A 19,508-nucleotide genomic window follows, 5' to 3' on the forward strand; every position below is an offset into this window, starting at 1 on the left:
TTTGAAGATCCAAAGATGGCCAGTTGAATTGGGGAGACAGGAAAGAGCTAGATCAAGAAGGGCCTTGTAACTGCCAGAGGACGTTGGGTTTTATTCTATATGAATGGGAAGCTGTAGTAAGTCTTAAACAAGATAGAGTAATAGCTTGATTTAGTTTTTAAATGATTAGTCTGTTTCCTGGAGAGGGGCAAGGGTAGAAGCAGCACAGAGTCGGCTCAGAGAAACCACCAGATGAGTGAAAGCAGTGATAGAAGGCCCAGCCAGTCTGAGGTCTTGTTAGAGCCTGACAGAGCCCACAGAGGGGTTCCCAGCTTTTTTGTGATGCCCCCATTATGGCATAGACTGAGCAGCCAGCCAGATGCCAGCCAGAGGAGCCTAGTCCCTCAGATCCTACATGGGCCCCCTGAAAATCCTCCCTGTCTTTCCAGTCAGGCTTGGCTTGCTATAGGTGGCCTTCAGTCCCTCTGAGCTCCTGGGATCTGCTGTAGGGCACTGTTGCCATGGGATGTTTGTTCTGTTGACCCTTCATATTCACTGAATACCTGCTGTATGCTGGGTGTGGTACTAGGTACTTGGGTTATAGAGGCACAAGAAGAAATAACTGTGGGCCTTCAAGATGTAGAACTTACACTGTAGAATTGGAGACTCTACCAATCAAATAAGTTTGTGATGACCCCTGGGATGAGCACTGTAAAGGAGAGTCTGTGGGGCTTCGAGAGCACCAAGTAGGGATATCCCAGACAGAGAGGTCGGAGCTGCATCTAAAGCAGAATGGGGATTATGTGAGTAGCCGCTGGAGAAAGGGTTCCTGGTGGGGGGAACAGCAGGGGTAAAGGCCATGGGGAGGGAGGACTGTGGGGCAATGGAGGGACTAAAAGAGACCAGTGAGGTTCAGTGGGGTAAAAACGAGAAGTGGTGCAAAGTGTGGCTGGCAGGAAGGCACAGGCCAGGTAGGTGGAGCCTTGTCTGCCTGGTAAGGATTTTGGCCTTTGTCTTAAGAGTAGTGGGATGTCACTTGACAATTATGTTCAGAGAAACAGCTCAGACGGCTCGGTATTCTGCGAAGCTCACTCTGCTATAAGGAGACAAGACAGGATGGGCCAAAACGGATGTCTAGGGACCAGAGAGGCGGCTCAGCACTGATAAGTGGGAGGCGCTGGTGTTCTCACCTTGTCTTCTCAAAAGTTCCTTCTGTCCTCTGTCAGTCAACTCCCCCATAATAGTTCTTACTACTATTCATTGAAACCCTGTTAGAATCGTATGAAATTGCTGATCTAAACCATTGCAACCTATGAAGATGGCAGTTTTATACAGTTCAGCCTGATACTGTGTGGCGGGCACTGAATTGAGTGCTTTACGGGCATATCTTGCTTTACTGCACTTCACTTTATTGGCTTCACAGATACTGCGTGTTTGTTTTTTTTTTTTTTTTTGACAAATTGAAGGTTTGTGGCAAACCTGTTGAGCAAGTCTATTGGTGCCATTTTTCCAAGAGCATGTGATCACTTTGTGTCTCTGTCACATTTTAATTAAAGTATGCACATTGTTTTTTCCTTAACATAATGCCATCAGTAGACTACAATATGGTGTAAACGTAAGTTTTATATGCACTGGGAAATTTTAAAAACTGTGTGATCCACTTTATTGCAGTACATGCTTCGTTGCACAGGCCAGGAACTGAACCCGCAATATCTCTGAGGTATGCCTGTGTACTCATTACCCATTTAGTCCTCAAAACAATGTTATCATAATGTGGGTAACTGTGAATCCATTTTATGGAGGAGGTAGCTGAGAGGCAAAGACAAAGAGAGAGTAAGCTGCGGAGCTGGGATTTGAACCCAGATCTGTCTGAATGAAAGCCTTGCACCCTTCAGTGTCCTGGATGACACTTCTATGTAAGTCTCTGTCCCAGGCACCAGGGGAGAGAAGGAGAGTGCTTAACCTATCCTTGAAGAGCAAGAGATGCCCATGTGAAAAGTTACACACTATACTTCAGGGCTCTTAAAATGAAATGCCAAGAGGTCATTTAGGCCTGCAGAAAGCTGCAGCCCAGGGCCTGGTAAGGAGCTTGTTAAGTAGGCTATGAATACTCATATTTGTGTATTCTCAGAGGCTAGAGATTCCAGATGACTGGGAGAAAGATATCTTTTTTTTTTTTTTTAAGAACTGTGACACTTAGGGAATTATAAGCCAGTTAATGGAACGTTACTACTTGGAAATATTCTAGACTAGATCATTAAATGATCAATTTTTACATATGAGGAAAAAATGAGATTATCGAGTAGTAACCAGATAGTACAAGACCTTTGGAGAGGGGCATGGATCATTAGCAATAAATATCAGTCCCCATAGGACTTATATGCACTGGGAATTTGGTATTTGCTTGGCTTGTTTGGAACTAATAGTCCTACTAATTTTGATTTTTAAATCTAAGCTATAAAAATCTGGCCAGCATCCCAGAACAGGGAAGGCAAAGGAAATATGGAAAAAGGAGGGAACTAGAATGTGTGAAGTGAATGCTCTGGGTGCAGTGCCCACGCGTTTATTCACTCTCTCATTCACTCCTCTTGAAGACCTGAAGAGGTAGGTGCTAATACTCCCGTCTCAGGGATGTGAGAGTGCTCTGGGGAAGCAAGCAGTTTCATCTCTCGTGCACCAGGTGCCAAGACCCTTCCTCTCCTTACCCCAACAGGCATTCTTTCTAGTGAATGGAACACAGGGGGGATCCCAGGCAGAGGGAGGCTGTTGGATATACTGCAGATGGCACCAGGATGGGAGTCAGGAGGCCCACCCAGATTCCTCCCCAGGGTTGGAACCAGCTTGTAGGGTAAGAGAGTGGGAAGGCTCCTCCTAGCTTGTGAAACACAAAAATGTTTCCATAACTGATACAGACAAGAAGTGTCACATCTATTCATTCCACCACCTTTGATGGAGGATCTCCAGGTTGTGCTGGGGAAGTGGAGGTGAGAAAGGCCTGGTGTCTCTGGGAAGTCCAGATGCTGCAGAGAATCCAGGGGCTCATAAGCACCCTTGTCCCCAGAGCCTGGCAAACAGAGCAAACCCTCTAATGGCTTTGTGGTGGGGTGGGTACCATGATGGAAAGAAGCCACTGATTCCCTGGAGGGCAAAGCAGCTCAGAGGAGGCAGAGCGACTATGACTGGGAAAGCCCTCAGGGGGACCAGGGAGACGCCCTGGGCCTGGGAGACTGGACTGAGCCATCACCATGGCTGCCCTTTGAGTTCTTAGCTGTGCTAAACGCTGTGATAGTAGCTTGACATGCAGCTGAGAAGGAGTCCACGGTTACTGCATTTTGCAGCTGAGCAAGCTGAGGCACAGAAAGATCAGATAGAGAACGATGAGTAGAGATTGGTGCCATCAGGACTAGGTTTGGGCAGAGAATTGAGGTCAGTATTGGGGCCAGGTTGGGAATGCACACAAGGAAGAAAGGGACTGTTCCATGTGGGGGCTGGGTAGTGCAAAGGGAAGGTCTTCCAGACAGGGTCCTGAAGGTCCTTGACTGTTAGGATGCGAAGAGCATACTAGTTAGGACTGTTCAGTTGAAAGTAACAGAAACCCGTGCAAGCGAACGCAAGTTTGCTCAAGCCAACAGGAGAGCTTAGCATAAAGACAGAGTTTAGTGTAAAGATTTTCTGCCTCAGAAAATCCCAGGGCAGTGTGTCAGCCAGATCCAGGGAGGGTTAGGGACTGGGTCATAGGCCCTAAGGTGGAAACAAGCTTCTTGTGCAAATGGCAGCCAGAGGGCAGTGAGGCTGAGGTGCAATGAAAGGCTGATGAGTGGGAAGAGGTGAGGGGGATAAGGTGGGCAGTAGCCAGACCACAGAGCCTTTCCAAGCCTGGGTAAGAACTGATTCTGCATGGCAGAAAACCACTGGAGGCTTTTTTTTTTTAATTGATATTGTTCAAATACCAAATAATTACCCAAAGATCCAAAGTGTACAATCAATTACCTCCATCATACCATCATACAGCTGTGCATCCATCACTGCAATTAATTTTTTTTTCAATTTTTAGAACATTTTCATTACTCCAGAAAAGAAATAACCACCTCCCCCTCCATTGTTGACTCATAATATTGGTATAGTACATCTGTTACTGTTGATGAAAGAATGTTAAAATACTACTAACTGTAGTACATAGTTTGTAGTAGGTATATTTTTTCCCTATATGCCCTTCGATTATTAACTTCTCGTTATGGTGTCATACATATGTTCTAGTTCATGAGAGAGATTTCTAATATTTGTACAGTTAATCACGGACATTGTCCACCACAAGACTCACTGTTTTATACATTCTCATCTTTAACCTCCAACTTTCCTTCTGGTGACATATATGACTCTGAGCTTCCCCTTTCCACCACATTCACACACCATTCAGCACTGTTAGTTATTCTTGCAACATTCTGCTGTCATCTCTGTCCATTTCCAAACACTTAAGTTCAACCTAGTTGAACATTCTGCTCATAATAAGCAACTGCTCCCCATTCTTTAGCCCTGTTCTATATCCTGGTAACTTATATTTCATATCTATGAATTTACATATTATGATTAGTTCATATCAGTGAGACTATACAATATTTGTCCTTACATGTCTGACTTATTTCACTCAATATAGTGTCCTCAGGGTTTCTTCATCAACCCATTTTTTAAAACGATTTTGTTCACACACCATACATTCCATCCTAAGTAAACAATTGATGGTTCCTTGTATAGTCACATATTTATGTATTTACCACCATCACCACTATGTCTGTATAATGACATCTCCATTTCTTTCACAAAGAAGGAGGAAGAGTCAAAGAAGGTAGAGAGACAAAAGAAAAAGAAAAAAGAAAAGAGGAAAAAAGAAAAGAGGAAAAAAAAAAACATGACAGCTAGGAAGCAACAAAAGGAAAGATAGCATTAAACTAAAGTAGAATAAAGACTCAGCATCACCAGTGCCAAGAGTCCCATACCACTCCCTTATGTCCCCCTCTTATAGGCATTTAACTTTGGTATATTGCCTTTGTTACGTTAAAGGAAGCATAATACAATGCTTCTGTTAATTATAGCCTCTTGTTTGCATTAACTGTATTTTTCCCCCAATATTGCCCTATTTTTAACACTTTGCAAGGTTGACATTCATTTATTCTCCCTCATGTGAAAACATGTTTGTGCGTTTTATCATAATTGTTGAGCACTCTAGGTTTCACTGAGTTATACAGTTCCAGTTTTTATCCTTCCTCTTTCTTTCTGGTGTTCCACAGATTCATAACCTTCCTCTTTCAACTATACTTAGAGTCATCTTTGTTCAGTGTACTTACATTGCTGTGCTACTGTCACCCAAAATTGTGTTCCAAAACTCTCACTCCTGTCTTTTCCTATCTGTCTATAGTGCTCCTTTTAGTATTTCCTGTAGAGCGGGTATCTTGTTCACAAACTCTGTCATTGTCTGTCAGAGAATATTTAAAACTCTCCCTCATATTTGAAGGACAGTTTTACCGGATATAGGATTCTAGGTTAGCGGTTTTTCTCTTTCAGTTTCTTAAATATATCACACCACTTCCTTCTTGCCTCCATGGTTTCTACTGAAAAATCCGCAAAAAGTCTTATCAAGCTTCTTTTGTAAGTGATGGATTGCTTTTCTCTTGCTGCTTTCAGGATTCACTGTTTGTCTTTGACATTTGATAATCTGATTATCAAGTGTCTTGGCGTAGGCCTATTCAGATCTATTCTGTTTGGGGTATGCTGCACTTCTTGGATCTGTAATTTTATGTCTTTCAAAAGAGATGGGAAATTTTCATTGATTATTTCCTCTGTGATTGCTTCTGCCCCTTTTCCCTTCTTTTCTCCTTCTGGGACACCCATGATACGTACATTCATGCATTTCATGTTGTCATTCACTTCTCTGAGATGTTGCTCATATTTTTCCCTTCTTTTTCCCTATCTGTTCTTTTGTATGTAGGATTACAAGTATCTTGTTCTCCAGTTCCTGAGTGTTTTCTTCTGCCTCTGAGATCTGCTGTTGTATGTCTCCATTGTGTCTTTCATTTCTTGTGTTGTGCATTTCATTTCCATAGATTCTGCCAGTTGTTTTTCGAACTTTCGATTTCTACCTTACGTTCGCCCAGTGTTTTCATTATACATTTCATCTCTTTTGCCATATCTTCCCTAAACTTTTGGAATTGATTTAGCATTAGTTGTTTCAATTCCTGTATCTCAGTTAAGTATAAGTTTTTCCTTTGACTGGGCCATAACTTCATTTTTCTTAGTATAGGTTGTAGTTTTCTGTTGTCTGGGCATCTGGTTTCCTTGGTTACCCCAATCAGGTTTTCCTAGACCAGAACAAGCTCAGATCTCAGAAGGGGGCAATACTCAGTACCAGTTTTTCCCTGAAGTGTGTCTTAGAAGATTGACACACCCTGTGAGGCCTCTAGCTGCTGTGCTTTTCCTAACCTGCCCAGCAGGTGGCGTGTGTCAGCCAGTCACTCCTGACTAGTGTAAGGAGGTATGGCCTGCTTAGTTTCTGTTTTGACTCTTTTCCCACAGGCTCTAGGGTCTGGTTCTGAATGGAAGGCTGGTTGTAGGACTGGGCACCACCTCCTTCCTCTTAGGGAAGATACACCCCCTAGGGAGTGATCATGAGCATTTAATTAGGTTCTTTGTCTCTCTGACTCTGCTATCTTCCCCTTTGTCTGGGTCAGAGTGCTGTGAACTCAAAATGGCTATGGCTTTCTCCACTGAGCTTCCCAGATTGAGAGAGAGAAGAAGGTACAGAAAGCCCCCCCTTCAGGGCCAGTCCATCCCCCCCACAACCCAACTTCACCCGCTAGCCAGAGATAGCACTTAGTCTTCTAAGCTCCCCCTCCTGGGACAGAGAAGTCCTCCGGCTCTTTAAGGTCAGTTGTCACTAAAAGCCTCTGTCTGCTTGTTGGGGATTTGTAGCTTGCATTGAGCAGTCCACGTTTGTTAATTAAAATATTTGTTAATATCTGCTTGTTCAGAGAGTGCTGCTTTCTATCATAGCGAGGTTTTGCATTCAGGCTGCTGTGGGGGAGGAGCTCTCAGCTTGGGTCCACAGTTTTTACTTACAGATTTTATGCTGCGATCTCAGGCATTCCTCCCAATCCAGATTGTTGTACGATGTGTGGACAGTCACAGCTGTGCCCCAGCAGTTATTTCAGATTATTTACTAGTTGTTCCTGGTTGTTTATTAGTTGTTCCAGGGGGACTAACTAACTTCCACTCCTCTCTATGCCGCCATCTTCTTCTGTCTCTCTGGAGGCTTTTAAGAAAAGTGTGATGCAGTCTGATTCCCATTTCTAAAAGACCACTCTGGCTGCTGGGTAGATGGATGACAGTGGATGAGTTGACGGCCAGGAGCCCACCTGGGAGGCTACTGCTGCAGTTCATTGAGAGGTCACTTACTGAGTGGATGATGGGTTTGCTGACCAAGTGTTCTAGATTCAATCTCCAGGCTGGATTTTATGAGTTGGACTTGTCTTCAGGTTCCACAGCGAGTAGATGAGGAGAAGAGCATAGACCCATCCCTTAGGGAGTTTATAATTAGTTGGTTTGACAGCACACACACAGGAAACAATTAGAATTTCCCAGGCAGAATTTAATTAAAGCCAAAATGAATGGAGCATATAGTTGCTGCCCATGAAGCAAATCCTTTGCCGTGGTGCATTGTTGCTGGGTTATGCAGCTTGCCCCTCAGGAAGCCAAAACAGAAGCCACACTTTGAAACAGTGTGTCTCCAGCCTGGGCTGCACATTGGAGTCACTTGGGGAGATCGAAAAAATACTGATGCTTGGGTTCTACCCCAGGGATTCAGATTCAGTTGTTCTGAGGTTTGGCCTCTGTATCCCGATGCTTAAAAGCTCCCCAACCAGAGTTGAGAAGCACTGCCTTAAGCCATCTTGATTTTTGAGATGAGGTGTCTCTCAACTGGAAAGAGAAAGGAAACTGGAGTAGAGGTCAGCAAAACTATTTGCTGCCGTCATGGTCAAATCCAACCACTGCCTGTTTTTGTAAATAAAGTTTCATTGGGATATCACCACATCCATTTGTTTACATATTGCATATAGCTGCTTTTCCTAAAATGACAGAGCTGAGTAGTGGCTACAGAGACTGTCTGGCCCACAAAACCTAAAATATTTACTGTTTGGCCCTTTACAGAAAAAACTTTGCCAGTCCCCAAGCTAGGAAGTGATGAGTTCTCAAAGCTGTGGGAGGTGTGGGAGAGGCTGGATCACCACTGGGAGGATAGTATACTTTTCTCTGGGTTGGGATACTACCTCGGAAGCTTTCTTAACATGGCCATATAGGCAGTCACCACCAACCAATGAGATGCCACACAAACATAAGCCTTCTTTGATTCTTGTGATATATCCTGTTGAATCTAAAACTTGATGCTCTGTGGTAATGGTAGTCCAGCTGGGCCAATGAGAAAGCCTGAGCTGTTGGATTCTATAGTTGGGGGAGAGGAAAAGGAATGAATTATTTCCCCTGGAGGCACCCCTATCACAATTGAAAATTGCCGTTTTCTGTGACAGTGGAATTGAAGGAGAGGGGCTCTTCAGGCACATGAGATGCCCAGGCACCCCTTGAGGAAGCTGCATAGGCATTGAGGTATCACAGGGCTCCTCTCTTGTTCTCTTCATCTTCACAATGACAGCAAATAGCAAAGACCAGCGATTCTGGCCATTTCTTGAGTCATCTTTACCAGAGTCCTGAGACCTGACAGAAGCTATATGGAGATATGACTTTGTGTTCCTACAACTTCTCCTTTCCCCAGCTGTACTAGACACTGCCTACAGTTCCTAACCTGCTGAGGAAATTTCCCTGATACCTCATGGCCTAGAAGAGTTGATGGCAAAAAGATGTATGAAATGCAAGTCCCATGAGAGGCCTGGTAACCAAATGGATTCTGACATGGTCAGTCATTCAGTCAGTCAACCAACACGTGCTTGTCAAATGTCACCATTGTAGGAGCTGGGGATACAACAATAAGTATATATAACAGTTTCTGAAGTGTTGGAACTTAGTCTCATTGTAGAGCTTCATGCATTGATAAAATTATCACACAAGTACGTGTAAAGTGACCCCCATGGTAAGTGCCGAGAAGGACAGCTACATAGTCAGCTGAGTTTGAGGAAAGCTGCATAGGACTAGAGATTCAAAGTGCATGTCATGCAGTCTCAGAATGTGTTAAAGGCTCTGAGAAGTCCTACAGTGAAGAAACCTATCTGCCTTTCCTTAAACCCAGTTCTCCTTGTATTTCCTAAACTTTGCTCACTATGGTGCACCTTTAAAAGTTATTCCTTATGAATAGTCTATGGAATGCCTTACTGTTCCACAGATCATGCTTTGGAAATGCTGCCCTGGGATACTGTGGGGACCTGTTGTGCCCAAAGGTGCACAAAGTTAGCCACTGATGCCTGAAGAGAAAATGTGACTTTGACATGTTTACTTTTGATGTAATTTTTGTAGTTTGTTTTATAATGTGCACGTTAGTATAATAATTGGTAGGTAGTAAATAGTGCACATGAGTAATAAATAAACGTGTAGGAGATGTTGCTAAAAACACTTTTCAGTGAAAGGGATACTTGATCAAAAATGTTTGGAAACCGCTGGCCTAGAAAATGAAGTCCAGGTGCCTTATTCCTGTATTCAAGACCTTCTACGTCCTGGCCCCCACCTGCTCTCTTCTCTGAGATCCTTCCTCTTCCCTCCCTACCTTCCTGCTTCCATGCTCTTCTTGCACCTGCTTTAGCCCTCCTTCATCCCAGCATACCCTAATTTGCCAATTCTCCAGGCCCAGCACCAGTGCATCTTTGCTGAAGCTTTGTTTGGATCCCTTCCAAACAGAGACATTTAACACCCTGTTGCAGGAGTTGGTAAAGTATAACCTGTGGTCCAAATCCAGCCCACTGCCTGTTGTTGTAAATAGAGTTTTATTGGAACACAGCCACACCCATTCAGTTATGTATCCTCTACAGCTGCTTTAATGCTACAACAGCATTGTTGAGTCATTGCAACAAAGACTGCATAATCCACAGAGCCTAAAATATTTACCACTGGACCCTTTACAGGAAAAGTTTGCCAGCTCCTGACCCGTTGAATCACTCTGGACACTTACTGAGTTACCACTGAGTTGGGACTGTGCCGGGTCCTGGTGAACAGCACATCACCCACTTTGCCTCTGCTAATTTATATGCCACATCCCCCCCCCCCCCCAAATCAGTTTGCTTTGTGCCCCACCCTCACCCTTAGCAGGTCATCAGATATCTTCACAAAGGTATTATTTACCCTCACCCCATCGGTGATAGGGATTCAGAAATATTGGTGTGGATTGAACTAAGTATATCTTTTCCTCCAGCATATTGACAAAGCCGTGGGTCTCCTAATTACAGCAATGAAAACCAAGGACTGAGAAATGATTCTTCTTGTTTGTACTGAATCAGCCTTTTTAAAATCAGTACAGGATGGGCAAATGGATTTGGGGAGGAGCAGCAGAACACAGTCCTCCGTGATAAACTATGAGCGCCACTGAGCAAAATCCTGCTTACATTTTCACCCATAACTCATTTGCATTCTGGGCTGTGCGGATAATTCAATTAAATGGCAGTTTCCAAGCTGCCTCCAGAGAGCCTGTGCATTAACCATCATTGCATTGTCCTTTACTGAGCAGGTCAAGGCTTTGCTTTATTAATTTAACATCGAGTTATATGAAACAGTGGAGTTGAAGGCCTGAGTTTTTAAGTGTTAATAATATTCTGTGCAGTGCTTGGGTCTGTGGAAGATGAAGATGTCATTTAACATATTGCTCTGAGAGGAAGCATCACTGAAGGCAGATCCTTCAGAAGCACAGGGAGGCCTGCCTCACCTTGGGCTTTCCCTTGGCCATTTGATGATGGGTCAAGGTGTTCCTGCCCAGCCAGCTGTTCCCTCGGTTGGTGGCTCAGCAGAAAGGTGTGATTTCTTTTGTTTCTGGGTGTCCTAACGTGGTAAATTGTGCTTTTAAAAAATGGTTTGGGGAGGGAATTTATCAACTTGAATTTTCTTTCTGTAAAGTCCTTGTATCAGTAATTTAAAAAAGAATTGAAAAGACTTTGTCACTTTCATTTTTTATAGAGGCATACATTTCTACACAGTGAAATGCATAGATCTTTGTTGTACAATTTGACGAGTACTAACAAATGACTACACCTGAGGAATCCACACCCCACCAAGATACAGGACATTGCCGCCACCTTGGAAGTCCCCCTGGGTGCCATCCCAGCTGACCTCTTTCCTAGAAGCCCCGATGATGGTCACTGTCACTGTTGTTCTAAAATGTCATATAAATGGAATCACATATGGGTACTCTTGATCTCTGGCTTCTCTCACTTGGAATGGTTGTGTGATTGATCTGTTTTTTAAATGTATCAGTAGTTTGTTTCTGAATAGTAATCCACTATATGAATATACCATAGAGTTGTTTATTCGTTCACTTGTTGATAGATATTTGGGTTGTTTGTAGTTTTTGGCTATTACGAACGGGACTTCCATGAACATTCACACACAAATGTTTTTGTGGACATGTTTTCAATTATCTGGGACAAATACCTAGGAGTGGAATTGCTGGGTCATAGACAGATGGATGTTTAACTTTATAAAACACTGAAAAGTGGTTTTTCAAAGTGGTTGCATTATTTTATATTTCCACCAGCAATAAATGAGATTTCTGGTCACTCCACATCCTTGCCAACATTTAATATTGTCAGAATTTTTAATTTTAGCTCTTCTAGTAAGTGTGAAATGGCATCAGGTTGAGGTTTTATTTTGCACTGCCCTGGTGACAAATGATATTGAATACTTTTTGTTTGCTTACTGGCCATTCGTAGACTTTCTTTGGAAGATGTCTGTTCAAATATTTTGCCTAGATTTTAATTGATTTTTTAAAGTTGAGTTATAGGAATTCTTTAAATAATCGGGGTACAATTAATTTGTCAGATATGTATGTAATGAATATTTTTTCCCAAACAGCAGCTTTCCTCAGTATAAAATGACTTTCCATATCTTTGGTAATACTTTTAACTTCATGTGTAGTTTGTTGGATACTGGTAGAGTCTCTCTCACTTTATGTTTTTTCCAGGGTATATTTTTCCATCCTTTTCTTTCAACTTCTTTGTATTTGAATAATTAAAATATATTTTTATAAATAACAGAAAGCACACACTGAGTATGACTATACTCTGCGTTCTGTGAGTCCTCTTAGTGGATCACAGAATCTGAGGTTGTCTTGAGCACTACCAACATGACATGATAAAAACTTCAGCCTTAAGAACTTCCTTTAATATTTCTTACAGTGCTGGCCTGCTAGTGACAAATACTTCCAGCTTTTGGGTAGCTGAAAATATCTATATTTTGCTTTCACATTGGTAGGATATTTTTGTTAGCTGTAGAATCACCAGTTTACTGTTTTTCTTTGAATATTTTCAAGATTTCATTCTAGTGTCTTCTGACTTGCTGTGTTTCAGAGATTATTCTTATAACTGGTTCCCTGTAGTTAAGGTGTCTTTTCTCACTCCTTTAGTCTCTTTTAAAATAGTCTCTTAATTTTTAAATTTTTATTCCAGCTACTAAATTTAATATGTCTGATGTTCTTTGGGTTGATTGTGCTTGGAATTTTTTGAGCTAATTGGATATGTAGGTTGGTTTTTTTTAAATCATAATTGAGGAATTTTTACCATATTTAAGAAATAGTTTTTCAGATATTTTTACTCCCAGTCTTTTTCTTTTCTTCTAATACCCCAGTCACAGGTATTTTAGATGCTGATTTTACCCTGCATGTTGCAATGTCTCTGTTCGTTTTTATATTTCAGTCTTTTTTTTCCTCTCTATGCTTAGTTTGAGTAGTTTGATATTTTCTCTTAACATATCCAATCTGATATTAAGCCCTACCAGGGAAACTTCCATTTCATGAATTTTATTTTCTGGTTCTAAGATTTACATTTGGTTCTTTTTATAGTTTCACTTTATCTTTTAAGAGTCCTCATCTATCCATTCATTATGTTGGTATTACCATTTGTGACACATGCCACCACACTCCAATTTCAGGGGCTTGACCCTTGCTGTCCCTGCAGCCTAGGATGCTTCTGCATGTCCCCACACAATGTGCTTCCTCCCTTCATTCAGTCTGTGCGTGTTTCCTTATCACAGAGAGGCCTTCGCTGAGCTCTGCATATAGAAACATGGCCTTTCAGCTACTGCTCTTTCCCTTGACATGCTTTATTATTTTTTCCAAAGCAAGTATGACTATATAACATATTATATATGTATTTGTTATTTTTGTTGATTTTCTGTCTCTCAACTTAAATGTATGATGCATAAGGAAGAGTCTGTCCTTTTAAAGATTTAAATATTTTAAATATTTTTAGGTCCTTTTTTTTTCTATATTCACACAAGGGAGTACTATGTAATCACTTAAATTCATATTTTCAAAAAATGTTTAATGACATTGGGAAATAGTCATTCATGCCTTTATAAAAGCAGCCATGGACAATGCCTAATACTTAGAGATCATGTGATCAGATCAAGGTCCTCAAGTGTCAGGATTGACCTGTGGCCTGTACCCAGGTCTGTCTTGGTTCACAGCTGTCCTCCGTAAGCCTCATGGATTTTTTTTTTTTTCTCTTTCAGTATGAATACTTCAATGCCGTGCTGATCAATGAGAGGGACAAAGATGGGAATTTCTTGGAGCTGGGGAAGGAATTCATCTTAGCCCCAAATGACCACTTTAATAATTTGCCTGTGAACATCAGTCTGAGTGACGTCCAAGTGCCAACAAACATGTACAACAAAGGTAGGGCTTACTGGCACTGCTCCTTTTAGAGGGCAGCGGGTGGGGTCTAGACAGTTTTGGATTAGTGGTGGTGGTGGTATTTTTTAATAAAACCAAACAAAGCACAGTTATAAGCTCAGTGTGTCAAGTCAGCTAGATAAGTGAAGTGTATGGCCATTCTGCCTAGAGATTCTGGGCTTGCTGTTTCCCCAGTTGGTGTCTGCATCAAGCTCTCTAATATGTAGTCCATGTTGGCAAACATCTTCTACAAAGGACCAGAAAGTGAATATTTTAGGCTTTGTAGGCCATACAATTTCTGTTGCAACTACTCAATTCTGCTGTTATGGCACAAAAGGATCCATAGACAATATGTGAATGATTGGGCATGTGTTCAATAGAACTTTATTTACAAAAACAAATGACCAACGGGTTGTAGTTTACCAACCGTTGATACAGTCCTTCTTTCTTATTCCTCCATTCCCTGTTATGGTAGTTAAGGGTTGGGGAGCTCCTGAGATTGTGATGGAATCAACCGTGGTCTTTTCTAAAAGTACAAAGCAGTATGGACATCTGTGATAGGACCTCAGCGGGTCCCCTCTTTCATGGTTTGTGTCCCTCAAATCTAGTCTTCATATAAAACAGAGTTCTCTTCCACAAATTCTCATCTGCCCATTAATAGTTGGAATTGTCGTGGCCGAGGACTGGGCTCTGGCACCAGATGACTTTTGATTAGATCCTGCATTCCACCTCTTACTGGCTGTGTGGTCTTGGGTGCATCACCCCATATCTTTAGATCTTAGTGTCTACCTCTCTAAGATGTAGATAATGCTAGGGTCTACCTCACTGCGTACTCACGAGGACTAAACAAGATGGTATTTGTAAAGCATCTAAGTTTTACCATTATCATCCTCATCATTACTGAGTAGGTCTTTGCTCTATTTTGTCATACCTAGAAGGCTCCAAAACAAAGAGCCATCCTCTCTGAAAAATAAAACAGAAAACATGGCATCTTCAAAATAACAATTTGCCCCTGTATCTGCCATCAAGGTTTCAAATATTTCAGGGGCCAATTTCCATTGGAGCATCTGGTTTCAGAATCACATATGACAGTGCCATGGTCAAGAGCAAGAGCTCTGACCCAGCTCACGTTACTGAGGTCCCTGCATGACACAGGCCATGTTCACTTGAGTTATAACATGACAAGCTAGTTAACTTGAAATCCAACCTTAGTCTTTTAATTTAAGCAATTTCATATTAAACTAGAGAATGGCAAGATCTGTCTGCCAGATTATTTAATTTTAAAGGCTTTTGCTAATTTCGATACAAGAAATAACAATATTGCAAGTGGTGAGATGTCAAAGCCTACTTTGAATACAAATGGGTATAAGAAGCAAAGCGACAAAGTGAGAACAATAATAAAGATGAATATGAAGATATTCCATAAAAGTAAAGACTTCTTTTTCCTTGGAGGATTCAGCACAAATATTCAAGGTATAAAGTTTTGGCTGTAGACAGAGATTGGAAATTTGAGAAGTCATGAAGTCATTAACATGTTGGAAATTCTGAAAAATTTATGTGATCGTATTTCTTGTAATAAAAGAAGAAAAAATCCAAAGGATCTCTTCAAAGTATATTAGCATGTGATATGTGTAGTTGAAAGGACCATGAACTGGGGCCAATAAGAACAGGGTAATGGTCTTATATCTGCTGCCAGTTAGTATCTCTTTGACTTTGAGCAGTTCTGTGATGCCCTGCAAAATGAGAGGAGAGAGGCTGTCACTACCTTCTCTCCAGATTTGCTCCTTTCAGCACCTCAGCACCCCAGAGGAGATCTGGGCTTCAATAAAGATAGTGTTCCCTAACATTAGTCAATATGCACACCTACAGGACTATTAATAAATTAATAATTCAAAAATTAAAAAAAAATGAGCAAGTAACTCTGAGTTTGAATCTTGCTCTGCTGTATGGCTGTATGGTCATGAGCAAGTAACTTGGCCTCTCTGAGCCTCAGTTTCCTCCTTTGTAAACTAGGAACAAAGATACCATTTCCCTCAGAGGGTTGTGAGGATATGAAATGGTGCATATGTAGCCCTAAGTGTAGCCCAGGGAAAGTGCCCAGCACATTCTAGCTATCATTATTATTGAGAAATAACATATACATAAATTGCACCTCTAAATTTTTCTTGGTCAGTGTTCCGAGAGTGTTGTCAATAATTAAAGAGCTCCAACTCACTGTCTCTGATACATTTTTTTCATCCTATTCTTTAAGGAAAGATACCTAAAGGCTCCTATGCCAGTTTGAATATATATTGTGTCCCCCAAATGCCATTATCTTTGATGTAATCTTGTGTGGGCAGACTTTATCAGTTTTGATTAGATTTCTTTGAGTGTTTCTTTGGAATGCACCCCACCCAGCTGTGGGCGATGATTCTGATTGGATAATTTCCATGGAGATGTTTCTCCACCCATTTGGGGTGGGTCTAAGATGATCAGTGGCACCATATAAATGAGCTGACATAAGCAGAAGGAACTCAGTGCAGCAGAGAGTGAGCTTTTGAAGAGGAGCTACAGCCAAGACAGACACCTTGAAGAAAGCATAGGAGCTGCAGATGAGAGACATTTTGAAGATGGCCATTGAAAGCAGACTCTTACTCTGGAGAAGCTAAGAGAGGACAAATATCCCAAGTGCAACTAAGAGTGACATTTTTGAGGAACTGCAGCCTAGAGAGGAACATCCTGGGAGAAAGCCACTTTGAAACCAGAACTTTGGAGCAGACGCCAGCCATGTGCCTTCCCAGCTAACAGGTTTTCCGGACACCATTGGCCATCCTCCAGTGAAGGTACCCGATTGCTGATGTGTTACTTTGGACATTTTATGACCTTAAGATTGTAACTTTGTAACCAAATAAACCCCCTTTATAAAAGCCAATCCATTTCTGGTGTTTTGCATTCCAGCAGCATTAGCAAACTAGAACATCTCCCTTTACTGTTTTACCTGTTGCCCATCCTTTAAGATTCAGTGGAGGCAGCACCTGATTTGTCAATCATTCAGATGGTTATTGAGGATCCCATGGTGAACTAAATGCAGCCCTTCCTTCACATGCTGTGCACATGCTGGTCATGGTCAGGGGAAGCCAGGGGGCTGTGTGAACACCAAGGAGGGAACCCAGCCACTTGCTTATGTGTACCCAGCTGCAAGCTTTTCTTTTCTCTCTCTCCCTCTTAAAGAAAGTGGTGTCAGTCTAAGCCACCCCCAGAGGACGCTGGACTGGGACCATTTCCTGTGACCTCATTTTCACCATGACTCTTCCTTAGAAGGGCAAATGGAACCCAAGTCTTAGCGGGCTGAGTGCAGCTTTGTTTGGTAGATTAGAGTCCTCCAGGGCGATCTTGGTGGCTGATGAGGAAAACTGTCTTTTGTGCAGTGTGTCCAGAAGAAAGGCATCTTCTCAACGCTAAATATCTTCTTAATTGCAGATGAAGAATTTTACACAGCAATTTCAGGCATAAAGTCATTCAGAATGATCTTTAAAATATGACAGCCGCTTCAAGGTTGCCTGAGCCACTGGCACCATTATAGAGACTTAATTGCACCTTGAGCTTGAAAGACAGAAAAGTACCTTTCAATGGCAGCAATACATAAGGGACCAGCACCACCAAAGATTATAAAGGCTGCAGAATCGCGGCTGTGAGGATTGCTAGGCTGAATCTCGATAGCCAGTCAGATCACGTGGGCCGTGGGTGGTAGGTAATGGTATTTAATGTTAATGGTATTAAAAGAATAGAAGTTCTTGTGCGGTCTGTCTGTCATCTCTACCCAGACTCGATGGTCCCCAGCCAGGCTGTGGGGTCATGGGTCAGAATCAGTCAGGGTCATTCAGGCTCTGAGTCTTGCCTCGGCCAGGTGGTAAATTGGTGCCCGAGAGAAGGGGGAGGAGACTTCAGGAAAATGCCTGTCTCTATTCCACCTAATTCAAACCAGCCCCAAAGAGGCTTTTTCTTTTCAAGCTGCCGAAATAGATTTCATCCTTAAAAGGCCCTCCAGCTCAGATCTAGCTATTGATGACATGTACCCAAAACACATGCTCAGGGCATGGTTCCTGACTGTGACATTCCTGGATTGGAAATCTTGCTTCCAACAAAGGAAACCAATGAGAGGTTACCTCTCCTGGCAGCTTGGCTCCCTGTGGGTATATAGCAGAGCAGTTTGATACTTGCTTAGGGGCTGCTGAGCACTGTGTCTTTGGCAAAGCTTCCATTCAAGGATGAAACTGGTGGGTAAAATCTACTTGCTTGCTGGAATCTTTCTGCCTTCTTGGCTGGACCTTGTAACCAGGCCGTTCAGCCAGGTCCATGCTTGCCTCTTTGCTTGAGATGCCTTTCTCTTCACCATTGAAAGAGACTGCAGGCAACACAGGAGCAAGCTGTCCATGAGAATCCAAACAGCCAAATTCCTACAGTCTTTAGAAATCTGTCGTAGGGTCCTCAGGGTGCCAATGGAGCAGCTTTTCCAGGAAACCTCTGCAACAGATGTTGGCTGAGTGGCTGCTTCTGGCATCCCCAGGCCCTGAGTTCACTCCCTGTGAGACTTCATGAAGACTATCTTTGGAGCTGTGAGTGACTTCATTTCCCCCAAGAGTAAAGCACGGGGCAGGATGCTTTTTGTAAGTACTATTGATGAGCTGACAGGATTTTTAAGTACTTTCTTGGCTGAGGTGGTATAAAATTTATATATATATAAATATATATACATGTATACATATATACGTTAGACATACACACATATAAATATACATGTAAATGTGTGTTTCTATGTGTGTGTGTGTGTGTGTGTGTGTGTATGACAAGTGGACCTAGAGACATTCCAAGCAGTCCCCAAACTAAGCACCTGAAGTAATTCTTTGGAATTAACTTTAGTTTGATTCAATCCAGCGTTCATTTTTGAACCCCTGCTATTTGCCAGGCAGCATGCAGGTTCTGAGTGTTCAGTGATGAGTAAAACTGTTGTGGTCCCTGAGCATTCAGAGCTTGCAGGCCAGATGGGGAAAACCCACTGCCAAGCAGGCACTGCAAGTTCCATGTGGTTAGAATACGGGGCACGGGATATGACGTGCTAGACAGCAGAGGGCTGTGGATACACGGTCACATCACCCAGGCTTGAGGGTCACTGAACTCTCCCTGGAGGAAGGTGATATGTGTGCAGGATCGGAACGAGGAGGACAAGTTGAATGAATAAATAGGCAGTGGAAGAAGGTTCCAGGCAACCGGAGCAGTGTGTGCAGAGGGCCAAAGCCAAGTGGGGCCCCAGAGCACTTGAAAGAAGGTTGGCATGGAGAACATGGGTCATTCATTTGAGATTAACAAAGCATTGCCTCTGGATACAAGAGGCACTGAAGAGAGACAAAAATAAGTTAGTCCCCAGCTTCGAGAAGTTTGCAGACACGGGGGTAACAGCCTGCCTGTAACAGGAGGAACAGTACAATTTGTGCAAAGCACTGTTGTCATTAATAGCAAGAGCAAGAGGGATTTACTTTCACACTCATTTCCCCAGTTGGCCCTCCCAGCTCCTCTCAGAGCACACAAAGATGGCATTATTTTGGCCACTTTGTGGGTAACGAAATTGAGGTGCAGAGAGGTCACGTAGCTTACCCCGAGTCATGTGGCAGAGCTGGAAGTGGGG

The 19,508-nt window shown here is 42.5% G+C and overlaps 1 protein-coding gene across 6 annotated transcripts in view; it reads left to right on the forward strand.

Annotated features, from left to right (window-relative positions):
- CACNA2D3 (calcium voltage-gated channel auxiliary subunit alpha2delta 3) overlaps window positions 1-19,508 on the forward strand; it is a 1,184,653-nt gene that overhangs the window by 537,972 nt on the left and 627,173 nt on the right. For all 6 annotated transcript variants that reach the window (XR_005210766.1, XM_037798412.1, XM_037798419.1 and 3 more), the window contains exon 5: window positions 13,687-13,849. Coding sequence is in view for 5 of the 6 variants with exons in the window: in XM_037798412.1 (XP_037654340.1) it covers window positions 13,687-13,849 (163 nt within the window). In the remaining variant the exon portion in view is untranslated. The remainder of the gene's footprint in view (window positions 1-13,686; window positions 13,850-19,508) is intronic.

Source organism: Choloepus didactylus, chromosome 1, assembly GCF_015220235.1.
Source record: "Choloepus didactylus isolate mChoDid1 chromosome 1, mChoDid1.pri, whole genome shotgun sequence".
NCBI classification, from domain to species: Eukaryota; Metazoa; Chordata; class Mammalia; order Pilosa; family Megalonychidae; genus Choloepus; species Choloepus didactylus.